The 21,375-nt window shown below is 44.1% G+C and overlaps 1 protein-coding gene across 1 annotated transcript; it reads left to right on the forward strand.

Annotated features, from left to right (window-relative positions):
• The first annotated feature begins 13,559 nt into the window (after window positions 1-13,559).
• On the forward strand, window positions 13,560-20,296 carry LOC144681131 (interferon alpha/beta receptor 2-like). The gene is made up of 6 exons (XM_078542860.1): window positions 13,560-13,653; window positions 17,184-17,307; window positions 17,449-17,624; window positions 18,395-18,567; window positions 18,649-18,811; window positions 18,911-20,296. Exons 1-6 carry the CDS (start codon window positions 13,587-13,589, stop codon window positions 19,591-19,593), a joined length of 1,386 nt encoding a protein of 461 aa, XP_078398986.1. The 5' UTR covers window positions 13,560-13,586; the 3' UTR covers window positions 19,594-20,296.
• The last annotated feature ends 1,079 nt before the right edge of the window (window positions 20,297-21,375 follow it).

The following is a 21,375-nucleotide window of genomic DNA, read 5'->3' on the forward strand; positions in this document are numbered from 1 at the left end:
CAGTCCGGTGACTATTTTTTTGAGGTGGTAATATTGCTGCATGTCAAGGGGTGATGATTAGATTCTCTCTTGTTGGAGATGGTCATTTCCTGGCACTTGTGCGGTGTGAATGTTACTTGCCACTTGTCAGCCCAAGCCTGGATATTGTCCAGGTCTTGCTGCATATGGACACGGACTGCTTCTGTATCTGAGGAGTCGCGAATGGTGCTGAACATTGTGGAATCATCAGCGAACATCCCCACTTCTGATCTTATGTTGGAGGGAAGGTCACTGATGAAGCAGCTGAAAATGGTTGGGCTGAGGACACTACCCTGAGGAACTCCTGCAGTGATGTCCTGGAGCTGAGATGATGGCCTCCAACAACCACAAGCTTTGTTCCTTTGTGCTAGGTATAACTCCAAACAGCGGAGAGTTTTCCCCCGATTCCCATTAATTTCAATTATGTTAGGGTTCCTTAATGCCACAAAGTCAAATGCTGCCTCCATGTCAAAAGCAAGCAACTCACCTCTTGAGTTCAGCTCACTTGTCCATGTTTGGACCAAGGCTGTAATGAGGTCAGAAATGTAATGGGAACACCACCACCTAGAAGTTTCCCTCCAAGTCACTCACCATCCTGACTTGGAAATATATCGCTGTTCCTTCACTGTCGCTGGGTCAAAATCCTGGAACTCCCTCCCTAACAGCACTGTGGGTGTACATACACCACAGAGACTGCAGCAGTTCAAGGAGGCAGCTCACCACCACCTTCTCAAGGGCAATTAAGGGTGGGCAATAAATGCTGGTCTAGCCAGTGATGCCCACACCCCATGAATGAATTAAAAAAAATGAGGTCAGGAGCTAAGTGGTCCTGGCGGAGCTCAAACTGAATATCAGTGCACAGGTTATTGCTGTGTAAGTGCCGCTTGATAGCACTGTCTACTTCCATCACTTTGCTGATTATCAAGAACAGACTGATGGGGTGGTAGTTGGCTAGATTAGATTTGTTCTGCTTTTTGTGGACAGGACATACATGGGCAATTTTTACAGTGAGAGAGTGCGAGAGAAACAGCGTGATAATTTACAACAAGAGAGTGTGAGAGATACAACAGGGTCATTTACAGGGTGAGAGTGAGAGAAACAGCATGGTCATTTACAGGGCAAGAGTGTGAGAGAAACAGCAGGGTTATTTACAGGGCGAGAGTGTGAGAGAAACAGCAGGGTTATTTACAGGGCGAGAGTGTGAGAGAAACAGCAGGGTTATTTACAGGGCGAGAGTGTGAGAGAAACAGCAGGGTTATTTACAGGGCGAGAGTGTGAGAGAAACAGCAGGGTTATTTACAGGGCGAGAGTGTGAGAGAAACAGCAGGGTTATTTACAACAAGAGAGTGTGAGAGAAACAGCAGGGTTATTTACAACAAGAGAGTGTGAGAGAAACAGCGTAGTCATTTACAGCGAGAGAGAGTGAGAGAAACAGCAGGGTTATTTACAGGGCGAGAGTGTGAGAGAAACAGCAGGGTTATTTACAACGAGAGAGTGTGAGAGAAACAGCGTAGTCATTTACAGCGAGAGAGAGAGTGAGAGAAACAGCGTGGTCATTTATAGTGAGAGAAACAGCATGGTCATTTACAGCGAGAGAGTGTGAGAGAAACAGCGTGGCCATTCACAGGGAGAGAGCAAGAGAGGAGCGGGGCCTTTAACAGTGAGAGAGTGCAGGAAGAGTGTGAGACTATTAAAGAGCGTGAGAGGGAAAAGAGTGCAGAGAGAGCTGATTGGTGAGTAGGATTGGTGAGTATTTCTAGTCTTTAAAGTAAAGTAAGATCCTTAATTTGTGTTTAGATCTCCAGTCTTTTTCTCTTTTTCTTAAAGATAGCTTGTTAAGTATAAGATCAATACTGGTGTGTATAAAAAATAATTATAAAGCATAAAGAGTGGGGATACTAGAGTAATTAATTAATAAATTGAGTAAAAATAAGGTGGTGATGGCAGGACGGGTGATGTGTTGCTGCTGCAGCATGTGGGTGCTGCTGGATACCAAGGTGATCCAAAGCGAACACATCAATACCAAATGTTTGCAGCTCGAGGAACTTCGGATCGAGTTAAGGAGCTGGAGTCAGAGCTGCAGACATTGCATTACGTCAGGGAGGGGGAAAGTTACTTGGACACTTTGCTCCAGGAGGCGGTCACACCCCTCAGATTAGGTCATTCAAATTTGGTCTGTTATCAGGGACAAGAGGGTGTGACTACAGGTGAGGTAGGTTTGGGGACCCAGGGGGTAGCGTTCAAGGAGCCTCAGCCTCTGCAACTGTCCAACAGTTATGAGGTTATTGCAAGCTGTGTGGGTGAGAGCGGGGACTGCACGGAGGATGAGCGAATTGACCATGGCACCATGGTACAGGGAGCCATTCAAGTGGAAGGAGGAAATGGGAACATAGTAGTGGTCGGGGACAGTATAATTAGGGGGATAGATACTGTTCTCGGCAGCCGTGAGCTGTGTTGCCTGTTTTACTGGTGCCAGGGTTAAAGACATCTCCTCAGGGCTAGAGAGGAACTTGGAGTGGGAGGGGAGGGATCCAGTTGTCGTCGTCCATGTTGGTACCAACGACACTGAAAGGATTAGAAAGGAGGTTATGCTGAAAGAATTTGAACAGTTGAGGGCTAAATTAAAAAGTAGAACCTCCACGGTATTGATCTCGGATTGAGCCACGGGCAAACTAGCATAGGGTAAATAAAGTCAAGGAGTTAAATGCGTGGCTCAGAGATTGGTGTGGGAGGAATGGGTTTCAGTTCGTGGGGCACTGGCACCAGTACCGGGGTAGAGGGGAGCTGTTCCAGTGGGACGGGCTTCACCTGAACTGTGCTGGGGCCAGTGTCCTGGCAAACTGAATAACTAGGGATGTAGGGATGGCTTTAAACTAAATAGAGGGAGGGAAGGTTCTTGAAAGGGGATACGTAGGCTTACAAAGGAAAAGGACATGGCAGTTTTGCAGGGCAGCTATTTAGGTAATGATACTCAGAGTGTGACAGGAAGGGACAGAGTGTACAAACATTAAAAAAAGCAGCAAATAGGGTCATAAGGGGAAAAAATGGTAAAAGGCAAAATTAATGGCTCTTTACTTAAATGCACGTAGTATTCAGAAACAAATGAATGAATTAATGGCACAAATATAGGTTAAAGGGTATGATCTTGTGGCCATTATGGGAAAGTGGTTACAAGGAGATCAAAGCTGGGAACTAAATATTCTGGGGTATGTGACTTTTCGAAAGGACTGGCAGGAAGGAAAGGGTGGTGGGGTAGCTTTGTTAGTACGAAATGGAATAAGTACGATAGTAAGAAAGGATCTTGGATTGGAAGATGTAGAATCCATATGGGTGGAGGTAATAAATAACAAGGGGAAGAAGACACTAGTGGGAGTAGTCTATAGACTCCCTTACAGTAGTACACTGTAAGATAGAGAATAAATTAGGAGATAATGAGGGCATGTAAAAAAGGCTGTACATTAATCATGTAGATTGGGAAATTCAAATTGACATGAGCAAGAATTCATAGACGTATTCGGGACAGTTTCTTAGAACAATATGTTGTGAATCCAACCAGGGATCAGGCTATTTTGGATCTGGTAATGTGTAATGAGGCAAGTTTAATAAATTATCTCAGAATAAAGGATCCCCTAGGAAACAGTGACCATAATATGGTAGACTTTAGCATTCAGTTTGAGAGTGAGGAACTTGGGTTGGAAACGACTGCGCTAAGCTTAAATAAGGGTAATTACAATGGAATGAGGGCAGAGTTGGCTACAGTGGACTGGGAAAGCAGTTTAGCAGAAAAGACAGTTGTTGAACAATGGCAGATGTTTAAGCAAATAGTTCATGACTCTCAACAAAGATATAACCCACTGAGGAAGTATTCTAGGAAGGGGATAAACCAACCATGGTTAACCAAGGAAGTTAAAGGCAGTATCAAATTAAAAGAAAAAACATAAAATGTGGCAAAGATTAGTGGTAAGCCAGAGGACTGGAAAAGTTTTAAAAACCAACAAAAGATGACCAAAAAATAGAGGGAGAAAATAAACTTTGAGGGTAAACTAGTAAGTAATATAAAAACGGACAGTAAGAGCTTCTTTAAACATATAAAAAGGAAGAGAGAGGCCAAAGTGAACATAGGCACCTTAACGAATAAAGCTGGGGAAATAATAATGTGGAACCAGGAAATGGCAGAGGAGTTGAATAAATACTTTGCTTCAGTCTTCACAGTAGAAGATACTAATAGCATTCCAAAAATACTAAATAATCAAGGGGCAAAACGGGGGGTGGGGTGGGGGGGGTGTGGGTTGGAGGAATTAAATACAATAACTATCACTAGAGAACAAGTACTAGGGAAACTAATGGGGCTAAAGGCCAGTAAGACCCCTGGACCTGATGGGTTGCATCCTTGGATATTAAAGGAAGTAGCTGCAGAGATAGTGGATATACTGGTAGTAATCTTCCAATGATCCACATGACTAACTAAAAGAAGACAGAGAGTTAGGGTTAGGGGGGCATTTTCGGGTTGGCAACCTGTAACTAGTGGAGTGCCACAGGGATCAGTCATGGGGCTCAATTATTTACAATATATATTATTGACTTCGGTGAGGGAAGTGAATGTACTATCGCCAAGTTTGTGGATGACACAAAAATAGCTGGGAAGGCAAGTGGTGAGGATGACACAAGGAGTCTATAAAGGGATATTGACAGGTGAAGTGAGTGGGCAAAAATTTGTCAGATGGAATATAATATGGGAAAATGTGAGGTTATGCACTTTGGCAGGAAGAATAGAGGAGCTGGATATTATTTAAATGGAGAAAAACTGCGGAAAGCTGCAGCACAGAGGGATTTGGGGATCCTTGTGCATGAATTCATAAAGCTAACATACAAGTTTAACAGGTAATAGGGAAGGCAAATGGAATGTTGTCCTTTATTTCAAAGGGAATGGAGTAGAAAAATAGGGAAGTCTTGCTAAAACTATACAAGGCACTAGTTAGACCACACCTAGAATACTGTGAACAATTTTGCTCCCCTTATCTAAGGAAAGATATGCTGGCATTGGAGGCAGTCCAGAGAAGGTTCACTAGGTTGATCCTGGGTATGGAGGGATTTTCTTATGAGGGGTTAAGTCAGTTGGGCCTGTACTCATTGGAGTTTAGAAGAATGAAAGGCACCTTATTGAAACAGGGGGCTTGATAGGGTTGATGCTGAGAGGTTGTTTCCCCTTGTGGGAGAGTCTAGGACCAGAGGGCATAATCTCAGAGTACAGGGGCACCTATTTAAAACAGAGATGAGGAGGAATTTCTTCTCTGAGAGGGTAGTCAATCTGTGAATTCTTTACCGCAGACGGCTGCAGAGGCTGGGTTGTTAAGTATATTCAAGGCTGAGATAGACAAATTTTTAATCAGTAAGTGAATCAAGGGTTATGGGGAAAAGGCAGGAAAATGGAGTTGAGGATTATCAGATCAGCCATGATCTCATTGAATGGCAGAGCAGACTTGATGGGTCGAATGGCCTACTTCTGCTCCTACGTCTTATGGTCTAATTTTCCCCATTGTTGGGTAGACACCAGTACTGTACCTGTACTGGAACAGCTTGGCTAAGGACACAGTTAGTTCTGGAACAGAATTCTTCGGTACTATTGCCAGGGTGTTGTCAGGGCCCATAGCCTTTGCTGTAGCCAGTGCCCTCAGCTGTTTCTTGTTATCACATGGAGTGAATCAAATAGGCTGAAGGTTGGCATCTGTTGATGCTGGGGACCTCTGAAGTAGGTCAAGATGGATCATCCACTCAGCACTTCTAGCTAAAGATTGTTGCAAATGCTTCAGCCTTATCTTTTGCACTGATCTGCTGGACTACCCCATCATTGAGAATGGGGATATTTGTGGAGCCTCCTCTTCTGGTTAGCTGTTTAATTCTATGACCATGCATGGCTGGATGTGGCAGGGCTGCAGAACTTCGATCTGATCTGTTGGTTGTGGGATCACTTAGCTCTGTCTATCGCATGCTGCTTCTACTTTTTGGCTTGCACTCTTCATTGAACCAGGGTTCATCCCCTGGCTTGATGGTAATGGTCGAGTGAGAGATATTCTGGGCTATGAACTTACAGTTTGTGGTTGAATCCAATTCTGCTGTTGCTGATGGCCCACAACACCTTATGGATGCCCAGTCTTGAGTTGCTAGATCTGTTAGAACCATAGAACCATTGAAAAGTTACAGCACAGAAGGAGGCCATTCAGCCCATCTTTTCCATGCCAGCCCGAGGACACCCAGGGTGCACTTTCTAATCCCACCTTCCTGCCACCAGCCCATAACCCTGCAGCTTACAGCACTTAAGGCGCAGATGCAGGTACTTTTTAAAAGAGTTTAGAGTTTCTGCCTCTACCACCAACTTGGGCAGCGAATTCCAGACACCCACTACCCTCTGCGTAAAAAAGTTCTCCCTCATGTCCCCTCTACACCTTCTGCCACTTATCTTGAATCTATGTCCCCAGGTTCTAGAATTCTCCACCAAGGGAAACAATTTTATCCTGTCCACTCTATCTATTCCCCTCATAATTTTGTACACCTTAATCAAGTCACCTCTTTGTTCTAAGGAAAATAACCCCAATCTATCCAATCTGTCCTCGTAGTTACACTTTTCTAACCCTGGCAACATTCTTGTAAACTCCTCTGCACTCTCTCCAGAGCTATTACATCCTTCCTGTAATGTGGTGACCAGAACTGCACACAATACTCCAGCTGTGGCCTCACCAGTGTTTTATACAATTCCAACATTATATCCTTACTTTTATATTCTATACCTCTGCCAATGAAGGAGAGCATTCCATATGCCTTCTTTACAACCTTGTCTACTTGAACTGCTGCCTTTGGGGACCTGTGTACTTGTACACCAAGATCTCTCACTTCATCTACCCCTCTTAGTATATTCCCATTTATTGTTTAATCCCTGTAACTGTTTGACCTCCCTAAATGTATGACCTCACACTTCTCTATGTTAAAATCCATCTGTCACTTTACCGCCCACTGCACCAGCCCATCTATATCGTTTTGGAGATTATGGCTATCCTCTACACTATCCACTACTCGGCCAATCTTTGTGTTCTGAATCTATCCCATTTAACACGGTGCAGTGCCACACAACAAAATGGAGGGTATGTTCGATGTGCAGATGGGACTTCATTTCCACAAGGATTGTCCAGCAGTCACTCCTACCAATACTGTCATGGACTGATAAATCTCAAAAGGTGAATTGGTGAGGACAAGGTCCATTAGACTTTGCCCTCCTCTTGGTTCCCTCACCACCTGCCACAGGCCCATTCTGCCAGGAATGTCCTTCAGGGCTCAGCCAGCTCGGTCAGTAATGGTGCTACTGAGCCATTCTTGGTGATGGACATTGAAGTCCCCCACCCTGAATACATGCTGTGCCCTTACTACCCTCAGTGCTTCCTCCAAGTGGTGTTCAACATGGAGGAGTATTGATTCATCAGCTGAGGGAGGGTGGTAAGTGGTAATCAGGAGATTTCCTTAGCCATATTTGACCTGATGCCATGAGACTTCATGGGGTCCAGAGTCAATATTGAGGACTCCCAGGGAAATTCCCTCCCGACTGTATACCACTGTGCCACTACGTCTGCCAGGCCTATCCTACCATTGAGACAGGACCTTCCCAGGGATGGTGAGGGTGGTGTCTGGACTTTGGCTGTAAGGAATGATTTGGTTAGTTTTACTATGTAAAACATTTGCTTAACTAGTCTGTGGGACACCTCTCCCAGTTTTAGCACAAGCACTCTGATGTTAGTAAGCGAGGCTTTGCAGGGTCTGTGTTTGCCATTGTTGTTTCCGGTGCCAGCTCAATGCAAGGTGGTCTGTTTGGTTTTATTCCTTTTTCGACTTTTTTGTAGCAGCTTGATACAACTGACTGACATGGTAGGCCACATCATAGGGCAGCTAAGAGCTAACCACATCGTTGTGGGTCTGGATCACATGTTGGCCAGACCAGGTAAGGCTGACAGATTTCCTTCCCTAAAAGATATTAGTGAAGTAGATGGGTTTTATAACCATCAATGATAGTTCCATGATCACCATTGTTGAGGCGAGCTACATACTCCAGATTTTTATTAATTATTAATTAAACTAATTTACTAATTATAGCTTTGAAGATGGAAGCTTCCACTGAGGACACTTCAAGCAGCTGTGGTGCACAACCTCAATCAGCTCTGGGCCTTGTGGACCTTGCAGCAGGCTGTGGTGTCTTGCTGTGGGCTAGAGTAGTCTGGCACAGCTGGCTGTGTGGCACTAACAAGGGCACTGATAGAGTAGGTCATCCTGAGAGAGGACAGCAGGTGCCTCTCCATGGAGACAAGGCCGCTGTCTTGGGACTGCCTGCAGCATTCCTATGGCTGTGCATGGGAGTAGCGTACTGAAGTGATGTGACACATTGGAAGTCCTTGTTAACATTAGCCTAGAGGCTGGACACTCAGTATTTACCTGAGTCCTCTACAGCACAGTTGGTATGTGATCTTGCCCGCTGACAAGCTGGAATGTGCTTCATCCAACCCCCCAACTTACACACCTTCGCATCTGTGGCTGGTGATTCACCACATAGTGATGCCTCCTCTAATCTACCCTCTAAAGTACACGTGGTTCCAGACTCAGCCGGTGATTGCTAGGTCAAATTGCATGTATCTTCGGGAAGGCCGGCCTCCCCTTCCTGAAAAACGGCATTCACATTTTAAGCACCTGAAATTAAAGAGAGAGACAATGGTTAGCTCCTACTGTGAAGGCAGAGCAGAGAAAGAGGGAGAGAGAAGTGGCTACCGAACGCATCTGCAGAGTATGTACGTGGGACAAGACAGAAGTAAGAATAGATAATTAAGGAATGAAGAAAGCTTGTGTAACATCTCCTTCAGCATTGCTATTCGCCACGGCTACGACTCTTCCCCTGGCTGTGAAGGCCAGCATGTTATCTCCTTCAGGGAGAGGGTGTGCAGGAAGGCTCAGCATCTTGTGACAACATGTGAGCGATGTTTGCCTGCAAGAGGAAGGGAGTGTGTCAGTAACATCTGATGAGGTGTTTAGAGAATGGGCCTGTCATAGTCAAGTATACAGATAATGTGCAGAAGATGTGAGGTGTGGGAAAGTCAGGTTGGCAACAGCTGTGAGAGTGGAAGGAGATGAGGTTAAATGTGGTGCCGTAATTGTTGGAAAGTGAGAAGTGGGGCAAGGAATGTTGTGGGTAGTGAGGCTGTAGGTGTAAAGAGTAAATGAGATAGGATTCTTACCTTGAAAGTGCAGCCATTGAACATTTCCTACATTACAGCCATGCTGTGGGAACTAAGCTCCTTAAATTAACTCCCTCTTCCGACTGGTAGTGCTATTGTCAGAAGTCTTCCAGACCCACCCTCCTCCTGCCTGTCACCTGGACCAGGGCCTCCAAAGTGGCACTGGTGAGCCTTGGATTTCAAATAGCAGATTTTGCAGCCACTTCTCTTTTCACAAGCGTTCTCTGCTGCCTGCAGCCAGAGTGCAGCTTTTGAGTGGTGTCAATGAAGCCTGATAATTGCCTGTTGACCTCACCATCCCTGACCTAAGAAACTGGTCCTGGTTGCATGCCTGACTCCGGATAATAAATCATTTCATTTGGTCCCTATACACAAATAGACATGTGTAGTGGGCATTTATTTTCAGGCCCCCAAAATTTACTAAGTCAGTTCTGCGGGAAAACATTTGGGACCTTTACTCTTCTTGACATACCCACATGACCTTCCCAACAAATTAAAAAATATGTTTCAGCAATTTGCAGACGACTGTGTGATTCACGCATCAAGGAAAATTCAGGATTATATCAATTCACTGCAAGATGATTTTCTAGAATTGCAAAAATGGCCAGACCAATGGGAGATGGCAGTCAATGCCAAAATAAAAGCTATGCCACTTGCATCACCAACACAAAGGATCCACCAAGAGAGAGCTTTCAGCTCTCTAATCATTTTCTCCAACACAACCATACCTGGGGGCTCACCTTAAAAACAGTCTTCAATGGAGATTCCACATTCAGCAGATCACATGCAAAGCAAACAGGGTTCTTGGATTTCTGAGGAAGAATCTTTGGTATTGCAACAAAAATATCAGAGTTATAGCTTACCAAACATTTGTTTGTCCAATCCTGAAGTATGCAAGTTGTGTGTGGGATCCTTATGTGGCAAGAGATATAATAAGATTGAGGTGATCAAAAGACATGCTGCACTAATCAGGATGGGAAATACACCAGTGTCACATCCTTGATCACAGATTTGGAATGGGAATCACTACAGCAAAAGATGGAGAAAAATAGGAACAGTTCTATAAAGTATGGAATGGGACTGGTGGGAATTAACAGAAACAAGTACCTGGTGCATTCTAGCAATGACAAAACACGAGGTAGCCATCCACACAAACTACCAAAGACCATTTGTTTCCAAGACAGTGTATCAACAATCTCTCTCCCTAAGGACAATCCCACAATGCAACAAGCTGCCAAAGGAAATAGTCACAGCCCCATTATTTGAAATCTTCAAGACCCATCCTTGGATTATTTCCATTCAAAAATTTTCATTATCAGGACTACCATCTCAGCAGGACATGCTTGGTTTAGCTAGTGCTACCCATACAAATGGGCCAGAATAGTGATATTGGTCTGCAATGTCAACACAACTAGAGCCTCTAGGGGAGACGATGGCATAGTGGTATTGTCACTAATCATCCAGAGACCCAGGCTAAAGCCCTGGGTACTCGGGTTCAAATCCTGCCACGGCAGATGGTGGAATTTGAGTTAAATAAAAAATCTGGAAATAAAAGTCTAATGATCATTGTTAATTGTTGTAAAAACCCACCTGGTTCACTGATTCCCTTTAGGGAAGGAAATCTGCTGTCCTTAACTGGCCTGGCCACAGCAATGTGGTTGACTCTTAACTGCCCCCCTAATGCTGGCCTAGCAAGTGATTCCCACATCCAATAAATAAAAAAAAAGAAAACCCATTGACCTGAAACATTAGACAGGATTTTAACGTAACGTACCTGAACCACTGGGAGCTGAGGGTTGCTAAGGTGTGGGAGAACCTCCTGTATGCTGTGGAGTTTTAATTGCAGGGAATGGGCAGAATTTAATGCTTGCAGTGGTGGGCACGTCCACTCAGGCACTTAGCTGGTCGAAACTGGGGCACGTGCCATCCTCAGGAGGAATTTTCCGCCCCCACCCCCCAAAAGCTGCCAGCAAATCCAGAGACCAACAGCTCTCCAGTACTGTAGGAGCCACTAAGAGTGGTGACCACTGCCGGTACTACAGGAGCCCCAGGCAGAGGATTACGACGGAGCCGAGGAGTACGGTAAGTGGGGCAAGTTTGCCAGGGCCAGAGGCAGAGTCCCCAGTGAGGGGAGAAGGGGGTTAGTATTTAGTGTAGGCAAGGTCTTCACCCGAGGGGGGCTTATGCCTCCAGCAGGTATCTCCTTTGGGCATGGACTGTCCAAGTAGGAGGGACCTCAGCCCTCCCGCCAAGCCGCAGGCACCCACCAGGATTTGCTTAGCGGGTTTCCAACATGGGCCAACATGGGGTGGGCCTGCCTGTTACTGGTTAAATACCAGTGGCAGCAGAATGAGGCCCTTAAGTGATCACTTATAAGCTTCAATTGGCTTCCAGGTGGGAAGGCTTCCCACAGTCCTTCCTGCCTGGACTTAATCATGGTGAGTCAGGAAGGCAACAGGATCTGCACACCGCACCTTTCCGCCCGATTCAAGGCGGGTGGGGGGGGGGGGGGGGGGGGGGGGGGGGGGGGGGGGGGGGGCGCCTCCCAGCCAACCTCCAGGGTAGGAATAAAATTTTACACTTGGTGTGCGTGATGTCACTGAATGGCTCCCATGCAGAAGCCAGCCTCATTGACAAACATGACATCGCCAGTAAGGAGCAGTTCAGTGGAGGCAATAAGACGAGGTAGGACCTCATCCTTGGGAGGTGGTGGGTGATCTGGCGGTGGTGGATTTCGGGGATGTTTGATCCTGGGATGGGGAGGTTCAAGCCCGGGGTAGGGGGCTGAAGAGAGAGAGAGGGCCATCCCGAGGCAGGGGTTGTTAGGGGGGTGCGGGTGGTGCTCAGTCTCAGGGTCCTGGGTGGGGTACCAGATGCCTTGGCAGGGGAGGAGCAGAAACCTCAGGGGGAAATTGGGCTGGGGGGTGGGGGTGGAATGATTGGATCCTTGGAGCAGGATTGGAGGCCCTTGGGAGCATTTGAGGCCTTTGGTGGATGGGGTGGTGGGGGATGGGAGTTAGAGGTGTAGGTAGGGAAATGAATGTCTGGAGAGGTTGGAGGCCTTGGATGGGTCAGAGGCCTCGGGGGGATGTTGGCAGCCTCAAGGGGAGTATCGAGGCCTTGAAGGGAATCAGGGGAAGATAGGATGGAGAGCAGGGTGATTGGGGAATATGTGCTGGATTGTTGGGGAGTTGGGGGTGGCTGTGCAAGCAGGCACACTGGATCCAACAGGTAAATTCAAAGGGTCTCATCTAAATTCGGCATTCTTCGTCTGGGTTTCACTTCCAGTTTTTCCGAAGCTCAGGACCATGCAAATTACATGTTACATTTCAATGGAGAATTGAACTTTCTGCTGTGGTAGAAAGGGTTAACAGAATGGATATGCTAATCCATGGGGCACGTACTGATGTGGTACTGATATCAGGCAGTCATGTATGAGATACTGTAGGGAGCAGACGAGGCGTCCTGAGGGGAGTTGTGCCTTCCCTGTAACTCGCTATATACAAATGGTAAATAGTTTAAATAAACTAGATTTTAAGTAGATATCCTGATAAGCCTACAGCTCTTCCTTGCTGGAATCCTGGCCTAGAACATTCTATAATAATAATAATGAGGCTGGCAGCCTCATTATAATATTTAATGTGCCAACCCACTTCCCTGGAGCAGTTTGGTCATCCACCTTGGTCCTGCCTGCTTTTGAACCCTAAATGGACAAGTTTGGGCTTGGATTCAGTTTTTTAACACTTTAATATCCCACTTGAATCAAATCAGCTTGTTTTGTGAGGTTAAAGTTCCCTCCGTTAACTCTTTTTGTTCATCCACAGATGCTGCGTACCCTGCTGTGTTTTTCTGGCATTTTCTATTTAGATTTCAGATTTCCAGCATCTGCAGTATTTTGCCTTTGACTTACATGACAGTTTTATTATATGTCAATCTGTCTACTGATGGAGCTAATGCAAACACCATGTGATACATCCTTTAAGTGTCCCAGCTTCCTACACTGTCCTATTGATAACATAAAGCAGTACATGGCCAAATTCATGTTTTATTGTCCTGCAGCCTGCTTCAAACTTGTTCCTCTGCTATGCACGTTCCTTCTAAATAATTACACGGGAAACTGGAGAAATATTTGGCAGAAGTACATTGTGTTTCAATTCCCCCTGTTGTATCTAATAACAATATAAAATGGGAAGGATCCAGATATTTCATGAACAAGGACAACTTACATTTTTTTTGTATTGAAAGGTGGCTCTTTTTTTGTTTTCGACTAGATCGTCACAGTGTCTCCTCCAGAATGTAAAGATGGCACTACAAGAGTGGCACATGTTTTTATGGCTCTTTCTAATGTTGCTTCTATTTAGCGGCAAAGGTAAGTAATCCTTTATAGTATTTTTTAAATATCTGGAGCTGCTCTGTGCATATGATTGTTTAGATATTCTAGTTCTATTTTGTTTTATCTCCAATGGTTTTTCTGTATCAAATCTTGCTTCCCTTCTGACAATGTTGTTTTTATTTTTCTCCCGCGGTTTAATCTAAGCTCTCCCATTACAATATTTCAATTAATGATTGTTCAGGTTCTAAAATGCCAGCAAGTACTTGTGTAAATATACTGTATTAGTATTGCTATTAATAGCAATACCGAAGATAATAATTACTTTCAGATAAATCAGCCAGAATAAAACCCAAATTAAAGCCAAAAGAGGTTAGATTTAGCTTCCAAATCTTAAAACTGTGATATATTAAAATTCTGGTTGACTCTTTAATAATCAAACTGTGTATTTTGTGCAATAAAAAATGTAAGTTAATTATATTAATATAGTTTATGGAAATTTTATTTTGACAAACTCAGAAATTCTAGATTGGCTGTGAGGATATTATTGAATGGTAATAATTATGATTTATTACAGATTGGGGGTGGATAATTAATATGCTTTTCCATAACCTCACACAAAAGGATGGAGATTGTTTGAATATCTCTCTTAAATACTTACTTAAAATGAGTCTAAGCGGAGACATTAGAGTAGACCAATCGCCCATTTTCACCTCTAGGAGGCGGTACTCCTGTTCTTCCCAGCTAGCCAGCCCCACAAAGGTTGAATAAAAGAGGATTTGACTGCCTAGATCTATCGCAATTGGAATCAGGGTACCACCACATCATAGGCTGTCAATATTCACGTTAAAAGCTCCTGCCATTACGAACAGGCAGGCAATCTGACTGCCATCAGAAGACCTTTCCCAAGAGGACGGCAGGTGGAGCAGCAGTGTAAACAAGTTGGTAAGTCATCCGAAGGCGCTCTTCCGGCCTCTACATCCCTGTTTCCATTCAGTGGATTCAGTGAAAATCATCCTGATTGTGTCCTGTTTTATGACAGTGAATAGTGGCCCAAATCTTCTGGTCTCTGGATTGTTGCAGAGTGGATGTACGGCCAGAAAGGCATGTTGCAACGCTCTGGAAGTCCTAACACATTGACCTACATGGGAATTGCCCAGGAAGTTTCAAATTCTAATGGGCAATTTCCCTGCCTCCCTGGGACCCTTCGCGAATGACTCTGACTCTGAGTTAGAGTCGGAGGCTTCTGACAGTTCCTTGGAGCTTACCTGGATAGTTATCCAGGAAATGTTAGACAGATTAAAACCTAGCCTGATTCCTGGGCAGCTCAAGAACTGACTCACCAATTACTCACACTGATCCCCTAACTACGTCCCAACACACCAGACAACCCCCCAACTACCCGACAATACCCCTGACCACCCATCTAAGCTACCCCCAACCATCCGACTGCATCCCTGACTGCCCGACTACACCCCCGACCAGGCCACCACCTCACAAACCTGCCACCTCACCCACGTACACCCCACCCACCTGCCACCTTACCCGCCTGCCACCTCAGCCAACAACCACCCCACCCACCTGCCACCCCACCCACCTGCCACCTTACCCGCCTGCCACCTCACCCAACAACCACCCCACCCACCTGCCACCCCACCCACCTGCCACCTCACCCGCCTGCCACCTCACCCAACAACCACCCCACCCACCTGCCACCTCACCCACCTGCCACCCTGCACACCGACCGCCTCACCCACCAACCACCCCACCCACTGAACACCCCACCCAGTGAACACGCCACCCACCCAACATCCCACCCACCGAACATCCCACCCATCTAGCATCCCACCCACCTACCACCTCACCCACCTATTATCTCACCCACCTGCCACCCTAGCCACCTACCACCTCACTCACCAACCACTTCACCCAACTGCTACCCTAACCACCTACCACCCTAGCCACCTACCACTTCACGCACCTGCCAACTCACCCATCTATCCATTTAGTCACTTCCAACACCCACCTACCCATTCACTCATTCATCCACTCACCCATTAATTGAACCATTCACATACATTCACACTGGACATTTAAATTTACCTTATGGTAGCTAGTGCCGTAAAAAGAAGACGTTGTTCATAGCCAATTAAGTACTCCTTTTTGATGCGTTGTCAATGTTATATTGTAGAAAATGTAGTAGCTAATTTACTTGCAGCATGGCCCCAAAAATTGCATTGTGATAATGACCAGCCAATTGTTTTTCTTATAATCATGTGGGTCGAGTGATAAATATTGGCCAGGTTACTGGAAAAAACTCCCCTGATGTTCTTTGAAAAAGTCCCAAGGGATCTTTTACATTCACTCAAAATGCTCCAGGACAAGACGAGGCTCCAACATAACATATCATTCAAAAGGCAGAACCTAGGTGTTGCACTCAATAATGCACTAAAGTAATACCACTAAAACTGTGGCTCTTTGCTTATGGGGATATACAAGAATAGCTTCTATGTGGGATAGACTCACATTCCATTGTTGCATATATTCAATTTACAAAGCACATCATTAAAAACTGGCAGAATATCTTAGATGTTCAACAAGGAAATTATACGTTATATTTTTGACAGCAGATAAATGGAGTACTAAAGGGTTAAATTACCTGTGGGGTTTTGTTTTGTTCAGTATCTCACACTTAGCACATAATAGCATTTGAAAAGCAACAGCTGAATTCTTTGCTGTTTTTCCATTTTAGTTCCAGTAAAATATTTACAATGAAAAGCATTGGTGAATGTGTAAACAGCCAAATTATAGGAAGATTTTTTTTCCGAAATCTGTAATTTCTTTTACTTGCAGGCCTGGAAGCAGTGGAGAGAGAAATGTAGTTAATTTTATGTTGATCGGGCAGGCACGTGTCCAACCCAATTGGGTGTGAAATCGCGCGAGATGACACTGAGCAAGCATCCCGACGTCATCGCGCACACGCATTAAATTTCAGTCAGTGGGCATGCACAAAATTTGGAAGCGGCCCGCCAATAATTAAGAGAGCAATTAAGCCCATTAATGGCGCAATTGTCTATTTTTGATCGCCATCCACCCTTACGGTTGGCAGATGGGCAAATTGGCCAGGTGGCCTTTACATTTTTCATGAAACCTCATCCAAATGCGAGATGAGTTTTCCATTATGAAATAAAATAAAGATAAAAATCTGAGGGGCAGCTCTCTACCTTCAGGGAGCTTTCTTTCAGTGCTCGCCGTGCCCACATTGACATCATCGCCCACCCTCCTCCCACCCCCACCCCGGCAGCGCTGAGCTTTTCAGTGCGCGCTTCATGCTGGCTGGCCGTTAATTGGTCATCCAACGTGAAACCGCGCTCAGGTGCTGATTGTGGTTGGCGGTCTGTTTCCTGGCCAATCCCGGGCTAGCCGATCGCGCCCACCTGCCGAGCTAACAATTTAGGCTAATGCTTTGAGTCCAATATGACTCTTCATAGACGTTGAAAAAATTTATATTCTATAATTTTTGATGTTGATCCAAAGTAGAGATTGTAAACCCTCTTTCTTTGTTTCAGCTTTGAAAGAACCAGAAGAAGCGCGAGTTGTGAAATTCATCTCCCAGAACTTCCAAAGTGTTCTTCACTGGAAACCACAAAATGGGGAAGACAACTCCACTACGCACTTCGTGCAACATCAACAGTGTGTGTTTTAGTAAGATCGTTAAATATGGTGGCGAGCTACAACAATTAGCTTTAATGATCTTTGTTTTAATGATTTTCAGCATAATTATGAATGGCATAATTGATGAAGGAACAATAGATACTGATACCTTTATTACAGATATGGAAACCAATGGTCAAACAAATCAGAATGTTGGGGCATCATGGAAACTTTCTGTGACCTCACACGAGAGACAAATCCAATTCTTGAAAAATTTTCTGCAAGAGTAAGATCATACTCATTTAACAGATTCTCAAACTGGACACTGAGTGAGGCATTTTGTCCAATGACAGACAGTAAGTATGTTTCTCACTAACGTAAAGTTGGTCCCAATTCATCCCAATGCCATCCTTTGGTGCAATGGACCATTAAATATGAATAGACAATCTTACTGTTGACAATTCTTTATTTTATTACTCAACTCAATACAATGCATTCAGACAGAATTTCCTCTCCTGCCTTTTTGGCGTAAGAGTTGTGCTCGGGTTGGTAGGGGCAAAGCATCAGGTTAGGATTCACATCGCTGTCAGAAGGTATCTTCCATTTCCCAATATTACTTTTGTGCATTATGTTATTAATGAATATTGATGCTGTTGTGTACTTCACTGAGATTTCAAATAACATTTTACAAGCCTTGTTTAAAAACAGGAGAGGAACATTTTCAACTCTGTTGTCTAATGAGTAATGGAGTTTGCTGCATGCCAATGATTGTCTCACACTGCTTCACCTTTTGCATGGCTGAGTATGTTTATCATCCATCAAACCTAACTGCCCTCAAACTAAGTTTCAATGTATAGTGATGAACTAACTGAAACAATCTGACTGAATGGATTTTCTCAGCAGAATCTTTGCATGTATAATTTGGTGTCATATAACAGGCTACGAGCTATTTTATTAGGAGCTACATCAGTGGCATGATATTATTTGAATATTCAATAAAATCAAACATCAATTGAAGATTATATTTAAATGAAGCATTTTTTAAAATTTTGTGGTATTAACATTGACTAGTCCACAGCACAAACCAGTCTTATAACAATGGGATCAATCTCTATTTTTCATGCAGCTCTCATTGGGCCTCCAAAAACAGAGGTGATTTCCTTTGAAAAGTCAATCCTGGTTAAAGTGATTGCTCCAAACACAACCTTACAAACGCAAAATGGCAGCCTGCAATCTGTGGAAGATATATACCCTGAAGTAAAATATTATATAACTGTGTCAGTCAAAGCACGGGATCAGGTAGGAGTCTTTGTCTTGTTTTATTCTCTATTCATGGAATGCATAATGAGATTATTTTTCATTAATTGTTCACCTAACTAGCAGATTGGCTTGGAGGACCAGAGGGTTTACGTTACAAAAAACAAAACATTTGAGGTCCAGCACTTAAGTCCTGGAACAACGTACTGTGTTTCTGTTCAGATAAGGATTCCGTTCTACAGTAAGATTGGTAAACCAAGCAAACAGCAGTGTGACACACTGACGGGTGAGCAGCACAATCTGTTTCCCTCCTCTAATTCAGATACTTCCATGATATTCAACACGCATTAACCCATTATAAATTGAATTATGTATTAATCCACAGGGCGAAATACTAGAATAATCCATTCAGCCATTATCAGCTCAGCATGTGGGACATTAATCCTGGTTACCCTCTCCATTTACTTATACTTTAAATATAAGTACATCTGTGTTCCTAAACCACATTTACCTGCAGCGTTGACAACCTGGAATAGAAAAGAACAAGATGGTGCTGTGTTTTCACCTCAGATTATTGGTCAAACCTGTATTAACAAATGGGAATTCACAGAACTCTCAAAATATCCTAGTGCCTCACAGTTACAAAACAGATATGTAGCACTTGCACATAGTGAAAAATATGTCAACATTGCATCTCCAGGTAGATTTCGACCCAGAGACTTTGATCACCACTCTATGCCTCTAGATACCATTATATTTTGTCAGTACCTCGAACAGCCTCAGTTCATTTGTTCTGACTATGCACAAATGATGGGAGAACGTGACGCCTTGTTATCTGCAGACCACCAAGAAGTGGGCATCACGATACAATGGGTGTCCCCAGATTGTTGCCAATGTCAGCTTTGCTGCCAAAACAAAGAAGAATTCCAAAGTCTGGAAGCAGGATCTTTTCAAGAACCAATACAGCTCTCACCACCTGGATATCCAGACTATATCAATCAGCATTGCTGCGAAGATCCAATTCTGAAGAGTTGGGGACTGATTCTTCAACAAACGGATATGAATTGAACCATTTATAAATGCAATTTCTTAACATGGTATTTGTAAGAAGTTGGGGTCTTTAACAAGTGGGCATTTTCCGCATTTTATGGGGCTAGCTAAGTAGCATTGATTCTCTCTCTGGAAAGAGGATTTCCAAACAGTTTGACCTCTAAACAGTCTTAGTTCAGGCTGTTTTGGTGACATCCCTAAATTAATAGGATGGTGTCCTGTGTACCCCCTTATTTATGCAATTGTTTAGGAAGGACCAGGATATGACCTTTAGCAGGATGTTAACTAAAAAGCTGACCTTGAGCAGGCAGACGAACAGGGCGGCTGATAACCACCCTGACAGTTTGGGTACCTGTCCTGTATCCAGTGGTCAGAATAGTTAGATAGATGATTGACACTGAATAAGCTACCAGCCCCCAAAAAAGGTGAGGTGGCAGTGCTCATTGGGGAGCTACCTTCTTCAGATGGAAGATGGACAAGAGGACGAGGAGGAAGATTGAGAGAAGAGTTTTCCAACACTTTGACTAGAGAGCACAATGCTGTTAAAAAATCAAGCTACAAAACAACAATCAACACATTGTGCCAACAGTCTGTTTGTCCTCTGGGATCAGTAAACTGCTTTCAACTGTTACAGGTCATATGCTTTTTCTGTAATAATTAGTTAATGCATCATATCTAACCTGTTATTTCTTAATGAACTTAATAAACCATCTTAAACTTACTTATGACTAGGCAACTGCCTATTTAGGTATCTGTGGGCCCGAATCCAAAATCTTACATATTGAATACTCTGGTACTCCGCTTACGAGAGTAAGCAGCTTAAATTTGTAGGTCTTGAAGATGTCAAAGAAAACAAGTTAAAATTCCAAACAAAAATAAACAAAAGAACGCATATTTTGTAGTAGCAACATTACATTGGGCAGAAAGGTTGCAACTAGTTACAAATGATTATTGCAAACATTAAGGTCAAGAAGACTCTTTAGCCCAAAAACTTCTCTACTTCTCTAGCTCTCTTGATATAACATGCAATTGCGTTTTGCATAGTCCTAATATCTGCATATGCAGCACTACTGAAAGACTATGGCCAGAATTTTCTGTCGGCGATTTGGGGGCGGGGCCCGCTCGCCGACGGGAAAATGACGTGGGATGACTTTGGGAGGAATCCCCAGCGTCATCCCGGTCTCTTTAAATTTTTAGGAAGGCGGGTGGACAGCGAAATCATTGTCACATGAGGGGGACATGTTAATAATTTTTATATTTTTCAATTTTTAATGTTTTTAACATTGTCAGTAATTCCCCTGAGACAGCACTTAGTCTCAGGGAGATGTGCGCTCTTTTGTGCGCATGCACGAAAGCGCACTTTGACAGATGGGGAATCCCTCCACCCCTCCGCACAGGAAGCGCATAGCACTTCCTGTCGGGCAGGCTGCTGGGCGGGCCTTAACTGGCCCGCCAACTCAAAATGGCAGCGGGCCCCATTTCGGCGGCGGAGTTCAGCTGCCTGCCCACCGCCGAGCCGGTGGGGCCCACCCTCCAACCAAGGGCAAAATTCTGCCCTATGTTAGGAATAACTTCTCTAATGAAAGCTGTTTAATCTTTTTTTAAAATGGCTTTTCATTAAGTTAAACATATGTCTTTTGATCTCCTTTCCTGACTTACTTTGAATTAATATTCCAACTTAACTTATTTATCTGAGTATTGCTGAAAAAAAAGAGACATGCTGTCGAAGTTTTTTGTCTTGCACTCATCAACACAGATGCAAGAATGCCAAATTTCAAAGAAAGCAACAATTTATACTGC

Source organism: Cetorhinus maximus, chromosome 5 (genome assembly GCF_964194155.1).
Source record: "Cetorhinus maximus chromosome 5, sCetMax3.hap1.1, whole genome shotgun sequence".
In the NCBI taxonomy this organism is placed as follows: Eukaryota; Metazoa; Chordata; class Chondrichthyes; order Lamniformes; family Cetorhinidae; genus Cetorhinus; species Cetorhinus maximus.

Bases quoted from the DNA above. Each gene is read 5' to 3' on its own strand.
- LOC144681131 (XM_078542860.1), top strand. From the start codon at position 13,587: ATGGCACTACAAGAGTGGCACATGTTTTTATGGCTCTTTCTAATGTTG. The intron at 13,654-17,183 runs GTAAGTAATCCT...TCTTTGTTTCAG, and splicing joins GCTTCTATTTAGCGGCAAAG to CTTTGAAAGAACCAGAAGAA. The intron at 17,308-17,448 runs GTGTGTGTTTTA...CCTTTATTACAG, and splicing joins CACTTCGTGCAACATCAACA to ATATGGAAACCAATGGTCAA.